The sequence below is a fragment of the Pteronotus mesoamericanus genome, unplaced genomic scaffold, assembly GCF_021234165.1.
Source record: "Pteronotus mesoamericanus isolate MK-2021 breed Mesoamerican mustached bat unplaced genomic scaffold, CSHL_Meso_final contig_182, whole genome shotgun sequence".
In the NCBI taxonomy this organism is placed as follows: domain Eukaryota; kingdom Metazoa; phylum Chordata; class Mammalia; order Chiroptera; family Mormoopidae; genus Pteronotus; species Pteronotus mesoamericanus.
Window position 1 is genome coordinate 25,201,559 of NW_026555078.1, and position 12,547 is coordinate 25,214,105.

The following is a 12,547-nucleotide window of genomic DNA, read 5'->3' on the forward strand; positions in this document are numbered from 1 at the left end:
TCAAAATTAGTGTTGCTTAAAGCAAAGAAGCTTGCTTTGTGTCAATGGGTATTCAACTGATATTTTTACCTTTACACTTCACTTTTCAAATCATGTTGTAATTTCTTCTTGCAACTGCGCTGATATGCAGATTAGAGTTCTTTCCTTCCAACGCTGATGTAAGCATGCTAGGTGACACAACCTGATTGGGACTGCCCCATATATTTTGTTCTATCCCCATATAAGAGATGCTTAGTAAATAGTTGATTATATACCCCCATAAACTTTAAAACTATGGCAATAGACATTCCCACTACCTCCACCCTCTCATTCTCACTATTTGATAAGACAATCAGTGGTTACAGCGATACAAAATTGTAATTACTTAGATTTATGTTCTGTTCACTTGTGTTCATTGCTGGTAGCTGTTCCCGTTGGCTCAAGATGTATAAAAACCCACCTACCTCTATACTTGCAGTGCTGCTGTGAGGCTGTATGGCCTCAAGACTGGCTTATTACAAGATGACTCATTTAAAAGGAGAAAGATTATTCCAGTCATGAAGAGTTTTTCACCAAACAGTGTATATAACTTAGGGTGGGCAGGACAGGGAGAAATAAGTTGAAGCTCCAGAAAAGCCTGAGAATTAATAAGCTATAGAAACAGAAAAACCTGGGATCTATTTACCTGACAACCATTATCAGGAAGACCACATTGGATGTCAACTTCCAATTTATCCCAATGAGTGAAGAACAGCATAGATCTTTTACACCTCACCATAGTCTAACTTCAGGCTATCTAATGTATAAAACTAAGGTAAAAATAAGAGCTGAGAATCCCAAACAATGACCTACATAAATGTTACATGACAAGTTATTTCACAGGTGCTGGAGGGACACAGTATTTAAAGAAACACTTCTATAGTTCAGAATGACCACCTCATACTTCTGTATTACTAAATCTTAACATAAGGAAGAAAAGATTGTTTTTATTGCTTCAAATCATTATTTTAAAAGTGACCCATTCATTTCTTCGGTTAGATTTTGCACCAAATAGGGTTTTCTTTTTAATGACATTAGAAGTTCACAACCTAAAATGGAATTTTCCTTTTAGAAAAAAAAAATCATAACATTATAAAGTAGGGGTAAAGGTACTACCTAAATATTTAATAATTCCAAGTGTCCTGTGAAGGAAAAGTTTTATTGGGAGTTTTTTCACCCCCCCCCAATTAAAAGAAACTTCTCAAGGTCACATAACTAAGAACATATAAAACTAAGCTGCTGGTCTCGGATTGTAGGCATAAGACATTAACTGAATTATAATGCATACTTATACTGTTACTGGACAGGAGACCCAGCCCTGAGCAGGTCTGCCTAGGTCTAGCCAATAGTGATGAGTTCTTGACTTTGTGCAGGAAAGATTTCACAACAGGAGCCAAGGTGATTGAGAATAGGTTTATTAAAGTTGAGGTCAGTGAAACAAGGGCTTAGTATAGAACAAGCAAAAGGAGAGACCTAGGCTTGCTGCTTTTGTTCTCTCAAAATATTCTAGGAAAGAAATGAGCAGAGGTGGAACTGCTTTCACTCACTGTGAAGTCAAAGAAAAGGAGGCATTGGAGACAGGTTCAAGGGGTTAGCCCGGTACAGGGTGAGCTGCCACTGCCCATTGCAAGTCTCTCTCATGGGGATCCTTAGAATTTGGGAGATGCGTGCTTGTAGGGGAAGAGGAAGGATGAGGAAAAGAAAGGTGTAGGCATGCTCCCCAGAGGGAGAGAGCATGCTGGGTCATTGTCTTAGGAGTTTTCTCTCTTGCAGGCAGGAGTTTTAGGAGAGGTTTCAGGGGTGGGTTTCAGCAGAATATTCATCAGTTTTCCAGTTGTGCCCTTTCAGGGTCATGGTCTCTCCTGATTGGTCAGTGCCAGGGAGGGGTCATTAGTCATTGCAGCTGGTACTGGAATTGCCCTTCTGGTTTTGTCTCTTCTCTGGGCCTGGAGCTGAAATACAACTGAGCCCTAGATATTATCTCCAGGGAGGTGACCTTCTGCATCTGGCCATAAATTGCTTGGCCAGTTTGTTCAGTCATCAGTCTCAGTTTCCCCATTCTACTTGCCAAGGAATTTTCCTAGCGTCTTACTCTCTTGCCTCAATATCATGAAAAAGTCATAATGAACAGGTTTTCATAGTGTTATAATTCTACCTTTGAAAAATTAACATGTAAGGACATGGCAATGACCATATTTGATTTAGTAACTCCATTTTTGGTTGCTTATTTCCCTGATCTTAAATTCACAAACGACCTAACAATTTATTCTGAAAGTGGTGGAGAAAAGAGCCTATGGCTTCTTGATTTGTTCTGTTGGTAAAAGAAAGACATTTCTACAATAAATATCACCCTATTAAACTTCAGAAATGCATATATCCATTCCAAGAGCTATATCAAAAATAAACACTGGACTCTTTTCCCAAAGATCCTTACTTTTTCTTCAAGGAATGAAATTCTCTATCTAATTTTAATGCCTAAGGGTAGTCCTTCAAAACGGTTGTCTGATACCTATTTAAAAATTAACTATACAGAAGCAATTGAATATTCCTGTGTTCCTTAACCTAAAAATTCTATATAATATATTAATATATATATTTTTAGCAATTGTCTTATAATATATGGATTTGAGATTCTTTAAAACTTTAATTGCAGTGTTCAAGGAAGAGGAAAATGCCTCACAACTTTTATAAACTACATTCTATTTAAAATAGGTGAAGGCCTTATCATGGGCCTACTACTTGAACTTCATATAAAGAAATCTTTTGATTTTATTTAAATAACTAGGTTGTATTCCTACTTAAGATTATATATAGGATAAAGAAATTCTCCTTTAGTCTCCCTGACACAGTAATTAGATGATTCATTAAATATCCTATTATACATGTTAAGTTTAAATATGTAGTATTAATATCTCCTAATGTATAAGTTTTCATGAATTTCCATTATACATATCAAATTTATACTATAAACAAATTTAGAGTGAGCTTGTTTTGAAATGCCACACATCTCAAATACTGTAAACATTCTATTATGTCTTATTTGAACAGGTATCTGGTGTTATTGCCTCAAAACAAGGACAACTATGTGAATTAGACATTCTGGTAAGCAGAATTTAAGTGTCTATTCTGAGAAACGTATTTTTTAATCCCTTAGTATTCAACATGTATTGTATTTGCTTTAGTAATAAATGACCACTAGTCTCTAACATAATTCACTACCTTAAAGTTCAACTGATGCTTAATTAATTCTTAAACTGTAATTTAGCCTTGTCCTAACATAAAGTACTTTTTCCATTGTCATTTGACTATAGCTGATCTAACATTTGCTAAGGAGTTCCCAGGGGTTATTGGGTTACTAGTTTCAACTGACCCCTGGAAACATTGAATGGCTGCTTTGGTGGCTTTATCTTAATAATATTCAGATCTAGATAAATTTGAGAAGACAGAATTAAATAAAAAAACACTCAAGAAGGCTAAGAGTTTCACAAATTACTTTTCAAAATAATAGAAAATAAGTATCTACATAGGTTAAAATTAGTGTTATAGCCAGTTACCAGAGGCCTGGGCACAGGATTAAAGAGACTACATCTGGTCATTTTTCTGATACGTTAGAAACTAATATCTACTAAAGTGAGGTCTAAAATGAGTCATACTAATACCAAATTACACTTACAGAAAGACTCCATTACATTTTGAAGTTAGGGCAAGGGATAAACACTTTCAACAAATAAAGAACTAATAGAAGTTTAATAGCATGTGTATTATCTTGGTAAAAGGTAATGCTCAAAGTCACTCTAAGGCTACTCAGGACCTGTTTTCTTAATAACTAGGTAGTTTGTCAAATATTTATGTAGTATTATCTGCAGTCAATGAAACACCATAATATCTCCTCACTGAAATCTTTCCACCAGCTTGGCACCAGCACTGAAAACCCCAAGTTATCTTCAGCTTTTCAGTGTAATTTTTGAAAGTTTACTTTGAAGCAATTTCACAATTGCTTTTTTATCTTCAGCCCCTGCCCAAATGAGACCTGCTTGGAGCTTGGGGGCAGGCGGGGGCCGGGGAGCAGTCTATGTACATGAGTCATCTCTTGTGTGAGGGTCACTATCAAAGCCCAATTTTAGGCTAATTTGTTCCCTAGTTTTAATTCTCTCTGCATGATAAAGAACGGTCCACTACTAAATTAAAAATATAGTTTCTATAATTCACTGTTATCTTATGAACATGAAGCAAATCTACATCACTTGGAAAGAGATATCAAAATGTATATGTATGGTGAAAACATTAGGTTAACTATGCATTTTCCAATCAGCTTTACAGAATTTCTCCCAAGTTCCCCTTAAAGAGAATAAATCAGAATAAAGCCGAAGTGTAATTCCACAAAAAATAAACATGAACACTCCTTCTCTCAAGGATGTGGATTTTAAAGCCCAGGATAGTGGATTCCCAAGGGTTGTGATATTCATATCAAATCAAATATACAGGAAAATGGACAAGTTGTATATTAACAAAATACAGAACTATGTTGCATTTTGCCTTTAAAAAGGAAATCTATTCTAGTGATTTAAGGCAGGTATTGCAAAATCATAATGATTCTTAAATCAGGGTGGGGGGGGAATCTACATTATCTCCTTCTACCCCCCTAGATATTGTACCTGCTGGAAACACATCCTTGTGGAATTCGCCTTAAGCTCAGAAGTTGAGCTGTTTTTTTTTTCACTAGAAAGTTAAAACAAGTTTGACTAAATTTGGATTCACAATTAAGTGGCTTTAAAGTTTGCCTACTGGCTCTTGTTTCAGGCATTTGTATGTCACAGAAAGCAATTTGTTTCTTACTACTTTGGGTTATTATCAGAAGACAACTCCTGCCCCAGCTTTTGTTAATTTAAAGGATCATTTTACACTTAACCACAGAATATAGCTTGCATTTTAATGGAATATTCAGGTGGATTTTCACTTGAACACTTAAGTCAAGCCTTAGGAATATGGGTACACTGGAAGATCCCAGTCTGGTTTCTGTGTTCAAGGAGAGGGGGCAGTTTACCCAGATCTTCTCCAACTAAGCTGTAGGTAATTCAAAGCAGGAACCTCATCTGAGAATTAGACAAGATTGCATTAGATAAATTTCACCTCATACTAATATCTTAAAGATCAACATGGGTAAAACAGTACAAAGGGAAAATTGAAAACTCCAAGACAGCAATTTTGAGATCAATTCCAGCTTTACTTTAAATTTGTATTTATGCAATTGTGTGCAAAAAGAATGCTTATTCTCTTGACTTTACTGCAATATTGACTTTCCTCCTTAGCACATAAAAATAAACAACCAAGTTTCTATATATTGTTACCAAGCTTCCATAGAACATGTGCACAAACTTCAGGTTTCCCATCTAAACTAAGTTACTCAAGTCAGCAAACAAGCAAAATGCATTTAAAAGAAACCTCAAATAATGTTTTTAAAACTCAAACTTTAGAACTAACCTTTTCTAATTAAACTAAGTTGTTGCTCCTTTCCTTTCCTATGTTTACACCCAGCTAAAGACTTCCAAAAATAGATCTCTACTTGGCACAAGGACATTTCAAAGAAGAAACAAAAACAAAGGGGGAAAAATAAAGAGGGGGAAGAGAAGGTATAAGGGAGCTAAATGGTAATGGGGAAAAAATACAATAAAGATTAAGTTAAAATAATAAAAAAGAAAGAAAGGAAAAGAGGTTTACGCTGACTGCAGTGCAAGCTTAGTCCACTTCCTCGATGGTGGGTCCCCCGGAGGCTCCAGACCCGCCGCCGCCGCCAGGGCCGCCTTGGTAAAGTTTGCTGATGATGGGGTTGCACACTCTTTCCAGCTCTTTCTGCTTGTGTTCGAACTCATCTTTCTCTGCCATCTGGTTTCGGTCGAGCCAATTGATCACCTCTTGACACTTGTCGAGGATCTTGTTTTTGTCCTGTTCGCTAATCTTGCCCCGCAGCTTCTCGTCTTCCACCGTCTGCTTGATGTTGTAGGTATAGGACTCCACCGCGTTTTTGGCGGCGACACGGTCGCGATTGGCTTCATCTTCCGATTTGTACCTCTCCGCTTCCTGCACCATCCGGTCAATATCGTCCTTGCTCAGACGACCCTTGTCGTTGGTGATGGTGATTTTGTTTTCTTTACCGGTGCTCTTGTCGGCGGCGGTGACGTTGAGGATGCCGTTGGCATCGATATCGAAGGTGACCTCAATCTGGGGGACGCCGCGGGGCGCGGGGGGAATCCCGGTCAGGTCGAACTTGCCCAGCAGGTTATTGTCCTTGGTCATGGCCCGTTCGCCCTCGTACACCTGCACCAGCACGCTGCTCTGGTTGTCTGAGTAGGTGGTGAAGGTCTGCGTCTGCTTGGTGGGGATTGTGGTGTTCCTCTTGATGAGTGGGGTCATGACACCGCCAGCCGTCTCGATACCCAGCGACAACGGGGTCACGTCGAGTAGCAGCAGGTCCTGCACGTTCTCTGACTTGTCTCCGATGAGGATAGCTGCCTGCACCGCTGCTCCGTAGGCCACGGCTTCATCGGGATTGATGCTTTTGTTCAGCTCTTTGCCGTTGAAGAAATCCTGCAGCAGCTTCTGGATCTTGGGGATGCGGGTAGAGCCACCAACCAGCACGATCTCCTGGATCTGGCCCTTGTCCAGCTTGGCGTCGCGCAGCGCCTTCTCCACAGGCTCCAGGGTCCCGCGGAACAGGTCAGCGTTGAGCTCCTCGAAGCGGGCGCGGGTGATTGACGTGTAAAAGTCCACACCTTCGTAGAGCGAGTCGATCTCGATGCTAGCCTGTGTGGAGGAGCTGAGGGTGCGCTTGGCGCGCTCACAGGCGGTGCGGAGCCGCCGCACTGCGCGCTTGTTGGGCGCAATGTCCTTCTTGTGCTTGCGTTTGAACTCTTCAGCCAGGTGGCTCACCATGCGGTTATCGAAGTCCTCGCCGCCCAGGTGAGTGTCGCCGGCCGTGGATTTCACCTCGAAGATGCCGTCCTCAATGGTCAGGATGGACACGTCGAAGGTGCCGCCGCCCAGGTCAAAGATAAGCACGTTCTTTTCGCCTCCTGCACTGCCTTTCTTGTCCAGGCCGTAGGCAATGGCCGCCGCTGTGGGCTCGTTGATGATGCGCAGCACGTTGAGACCCGTGATGGTGCCTGCGTCCTTGGTGGCCTGGCGCTGTGAGTCGTTGAAATAGGCCGGGACGGTAATGACCGCGCTCTGCACCTTGCCCCCCAGGTAGGCTTCGGCGATCTCCTTCATCTTAGTGAGGACCATGGAAGAGATCTCCTCTGGGAAGAAGGTCTTGATCTCTCCCTTGTACTCCACCTGCACTTTGGGCTTCCCTCCCTCGCTCACCACCCGGAACGGCCAGTGTTTCATGTCCGACTGCACTGTGGCGTCCTCGAACTTCCGTCCAATCAGCCTCTTGGCGTCGAAGATGGTGTTGGTGGGGTTCATAGCCACCTGGTTCTTGGCGGCGTCGCCAATGAGGCGCTCGGTGTCGGTGAAGGCCACGTAGCTGGGAGTGGTGCGGTTGCCCTGGTCGTTGGCGATAATCTCCACTTTGCCATGTTGGAAGACCCCCACGCAAGAATAAGTGGTGCCCAGGTCGATGCCGATAGCCGGGCCGCGGGCAGACATCCTGACTGAAAGATAGGCAAGCGACGTTAGACGAGAACACCAGGGACAGAAAATCCGCGGCGTCAACTAACGGTCGCCTTACACCTGATACCACGAGCGCAAACAGTGTCTCCAGCTCCCGGGGGCTTGGCTCCTCGCTCTTATAGCCACCTCCCCGCAGCCCTGTGGAAACTCCTAGAGCCAATCCGCTCTCAGGACCGCCCGCCAAGGCTTGCTTTTTGTTAGAGTGACCCGCCCGTAGCCCAATAGATTTTTAAGTTGAGTGAGGGGCGGGACCCCGGTCCGCGAGAAGAGGAGAGGGGCGGCCGTTATGTAAATGTCCCCTCCCACTCTCCTAGCGGCGGGGTCCGCGGTTCCCCACTAGCCGCCTGCAGTTTGGGGGCGTTAGGCTCGTGCACTCCCGGGCGCCCTCCAGATGTAAGCGCTTTTTCTCGATCTTCGCCTTCCGTAAGGCTGGATTCGCCGACATCCATTGGATTGGCGGGGCACGCGGCCAATGAGCAGGGCGTACTTCCAAGTGAAGGAAAGGCTAGGGCGTGGTGGGGACGGAGGCGCAGCGCTGACTGGGAGTCGGGAGAAGGGACTGCTCTTTCAGTTCCTAGGCCTTCAGTGTGCAATTCGGTGCCAAGAGTATCGACTAACCTAGCACGCGGGGCAGGCCAATTCGTTGAGTTGGTTGCACCGAGGAAACAGGGCCAGAACCTGCTTTTTTAACTTGGGCATTGAATTCGCGTGGCATTGAATCGGCATGAGGGCCGCTCCCCTGATGCACGGGACAAAAATAAAATGATACTGAAGTTCCGGGATCCAGCTGTCAGCCTTACGGAATTTTACTTTGCGTACTTCGCAGCGTCTCAGTGGGTGTGACCGCTCGGTATAAACTGTCTGGCGGCGAGGGGCGGGGGGCGGCGAGGGCGGGGGGCGGGGGAGGCTCTGAGGAGGTGGAGGAAAGGGTGGAGAGGCCGACCTCTTTCACTCGCCGCGCGCTGGCGGCCTGCAGAATGGGAGACTGTGGAGTGGCTGCAATTGGTCTTCCCAGCATTTAAACTTTCTCTACCACACTCCATTTTTCCTGCTTGTCCTACCACTTTAAGCTTTCTGATTTCGTCTCCCTGTTGTTCTCGCCATTGTTTTCCTTATTTTGGATTTCAAGGGCTTTTCCCTCCGCTTTGAGTCATTCACAGGAAAATCTATAATCAAACCCTCATGTTGAAGCACCATGAAATACCCCAGTCTCCCTCCCAGCCCGATTCTCTCATCCCCAGCGTAATGAAGCTTCATTAAAGACGTAAACCCTCAGAGAATGTAGGTGAAAAAGAGAACAATTCATTTTGTAAGAGGAATGTGAGAATAGGTTTGGAATTACAGTCTGGCACCAGGTGATGAGGTAGAAGCAGACTACTATAAATGGGCTCTTGAAAGAAAACTGTTACGAAATCTCTGGGCTAACACTTCACATTTGGTGGTGGAGCGCGGGGGGAGGGGGAGCGGGTAAACTGTAGACATTAACTCAATAAGCTTTGACGGGTACCCACTATATAAGGGTAGAAAGACAAGTAAGATAGTCTGTCTTTATGAGGTCGAGAGTCTAATAAAGAGGTAAACATAATTCGAGAGAAGTGCTACGGGAACACAAAGGAGAGGCATATCCAGACAGGGAAGTGTGTTGGTGAGGGCTTCCTGGAAGAGGTGACTTGCCTGAGGAAGGCGCTGAAGTTGCCAGCAAAGAGGAGAGGAGAGGCATTCATTGTGTGCATTGTAATAGCTTGGGCTAAGATGAGACCGGTGTCCTGGGGCAACTACAAGGTCTGTACAGGTTAATGTCCTACAAGGGCAGGGGTACAAGCAAGAAATAGTGTCTTCCGGTGGACAGGATACATTTAAGAGCTTTATGTGCCATGATTTTTCCCCCCTTGGGGCTATGGGAGGGGGGAACCATCCCTTGAAAGAAGGTAGTAATGGATAGACCATATCGAATTTGTTTGAGACAGTGCTGGGCAAAGTTTTTGTCTGAGAAACAAATAATATGTAACCAAGAAGTAACGTTGCTAGAACCCTATAAAGTCTATCAATGAACATGTTTCTTTTCTCTAGTTATGTATGTAATTTGCAATCTTTAAAAACACATATACTATTAATTTGTTAATCTCGTTAGTCAAATACTACTGGTTTTAACCACAATTCCCATCTCCTTTTCCATGAAAGAAATTAAAGAAAAAATTTGAACTAGGAAACTTTTTAAAGAAAATATTGGGAAAACAAAGATAAAACCGAAAGTTTTCTATTGATGCTGCCTTAAATTGTTAGTACATATGTCTTTGTTTTATTATAGTAAATCGATGTCTTCTATGTAGTTAAAAAAAAAAAAAGGCAGGGGAGAGGGTGAATTAGAGGACTGGAGAGCAATCCAAATTCCTTGTAGAACTGATAATATGATGTGATTTAAAGACAGGGTACCAGCTACAACTAAAATCAGAAAGAACTGTAAGAAACACAAACTCTTCAAATCTCTTGTATTGAGACAGCCCTCACACATTTACCTCAAACAAAGCAAGACTGCAGAAATCAAATATGCCAGTTCTTATACACAAATACTAAAATTAGAACTTCAGAAGGGAGAGTTTCTTAGTAACTTGTGTATTACCTCTATGTACAGTTACTACAAACTTCTCTTGCAATCTAACCACCACATTCATCTTTAACACAGCTTTGAAACTGCAGTAGCAATTTATCTGCATTTTTATTAGCTATATATATATTTTTCTGCTCTAACTTGTCACCTAGTACATTGGTTTCATACTTTTGATGGCATCCTGAGCTTTTCCCAAAAAAAAGACAAAATATTTTCATTTTGATTTCATATGAAACAAACTTCTGCAGTCCTAGGACATTATCATACACTGAGCATTCTTCTAATTTTTACATTGTTCCTTATCTGTATTGATATTTGTAATCTTATTTTTTTATGATGGCTCAGAGTTAAAAAATATAGCCCATTAAATGATCAAATTAGCAAATTTATAATCAAATAATATTCATCAATGCCAGCAATGGTGCAGCAAACAAGTAAACTCTACTAGTGGAAATGTAAATTAGTACAATCTTTCTGGAAGATAATGTGACAATATTTTTTTCTTTACCTTAAATACGATCATACCCTTCATTTAGCATTACCCTGTGGGATTCATCCCAAGGAAATAATAGAACATGCAGGTAGTATTATTTTGATAATAAAAACATGAAAAAAGAAATGACAAATATCTGACAATAAGGAAATGATTACATCAATTATAGTACATCCATATGATGAATTATTATATAGCCATAAAAATTGTTTACAAGAATGTTAATGACAGAAAAATGTTATCGATATAATTAAGGGGGAAATAAGATACAAGGCTTTTATAACTTCTTACTCTATATGTGGGATAATCATATATATCAGAAATACATCAAAATTGGTTATCACTAGGTAGTAGGATTAATTGTAATTTTTCTAAATGTCCTTATTATATATATAATTTTACAATTGATTTTTAAAACTTGATCATTAACATTCACTTGAAACAAGGTTCACTAATCCTACTACTTACATAGAAATTACTATTGATTTTCAACAGAGGAAAATCTGTTTGGCAGATTGTAAATACTAGGTGTTTCAACATATTTTTAAAATAAAGACTGAAGTTCCACACAGTCTGGAGAAACCAAGAGCTTTAACATATGTCAAAGCCTCTCTAATTAATCCCCAACACCCAGAAGAGTACCTGGAACACAGTAGTGATTCACGAGCTCAATGTTTATTAAAAGTGACCTGAGGCACATTATTTATCCAAATATATTGAATGACTATTTTTTTCCTGTATTAAGAGTAAGATTCTCTGCCTACCTCTTATATTTCTGTACTAGCACTGCAGATATCAAAAACTGAAACAAATTCACGTCTGAAAATCCTTGTACTAGAGATACTACAATGGATACAATGAGGTCTAAAACTATATGCATCGACAGTCAGGCCTGCCTAAGGAGACTGACTGAGCAAGAATAAACTTCCCAAATTCCTAGGAGGAAAAAAATTATGGATTTTCTGTAACCCTCTCAATCCGTACCTAGGTATAACCTTCATAAAGTTTTATAGGTTGTTTTGAGGAGGTATTGTTGACCTGAGGAGAAGGTGGAGGAAGTAGCAGTCTATAATTTGAGGACCTATGAGCAAACTGGAGTCAAACTAGTAATTATATTTAAGCTCCCTGTAAATACCATCATTTTATAATTATTTGGAAGTAACCTTTTGCAAAATATTTATAGTCACCTCTTAATATGGGAAAAATTTCACCATTTGCTTGAGTCTTGGAAAACTGTCTTTAAAAGTTACAATTAAACTATAGATAGACAGCATCCTGATGGACTCTGCCCTGCCTGGCCTGGAAGGCTGTCAGGTCCAAACCTGGAAGAGAGGCTTTTCCAGAAAAGAAGTAAATCTGTGACCACAGCAGACAAATTGTACCTACTCAGTTTTGGAGAGTGCTAACTTGGAGGATAGATTCTTATGGAATAGTCTAAAATACCTGGAAGAAGTGAGGCTATTGTATACATGAAGAGTCAGACTCAGTATGCCATTATTGTTAACACTTATTAAGTGAAATTAAATGAACTGATATTATGACAACCATCTTTCAGAACCGACCTGAAATGAAGAGAATGCTCATTGATGATCACTTAATTATTAGGCTCTATTACTGAAAGAAAACAAAGTGAATTATACTGGTTGCAGTTATTTCTATGAATAAATTGTTACTTTGAGAAATGAATTAACCAACCCTTGAAAGAGCTAAATACTGTGTCAGTGGATTTTTAGAAATGTTTTTTATATTATAAAGAA

The 12,547-nt window shown here is 40.9% G+C and overlaps 1 protein-coding gene and 1 non-coding gene across 2 annotated transcripts; one reads left to right on the plus strand and one right to left on the minus strand.

Annotated features, from left to right (window-relative positions):
• Positions 1 to 2,616: 2,616 nt before the first annotated feature.
• Positions 2,617 to 7,795, minus strand: HSPA2 (heat shock protein family A (Hsp70) member 2). Its single transcript, XM_054567445.1, has one exon. It carries the CDS (start codon positions 7,663 to 7,665, stop codon positions 5,755 to 5,757), a length of 1,911 nt encoding a protein of 636 aa, XP_054423420.1. The 5' UTR covers positions 7,666 to 7,795; the 3' UTR covers positions 2,617 to 5,754.
• Positions 7,796 to 12,317: 4,522 nt separating this feature from the next.
• On the plus strand, positions 12,318 to 12,386 carry LOC129066097 (small nucleolar RNA SNORD2). Its single transcript, XR_008528640.1, has one exon. It is a non-coding gene; the product is annotated as a small nucleolar RNA SNORD2 (small nucleolar RNA).
• The last annotated feature ends 161 nt before the right edge of the window (positions 12,387 to 12,547 follow it).

Coding starts and splice junctions, on each gene's coding strand:
- HSPA2 (XM_054567445.1), bottom strand. CDS start 7,665: ATGTCTGCCCGCGGCCCGGCTATCGGCATCGACCTGGGCACCACTTAT.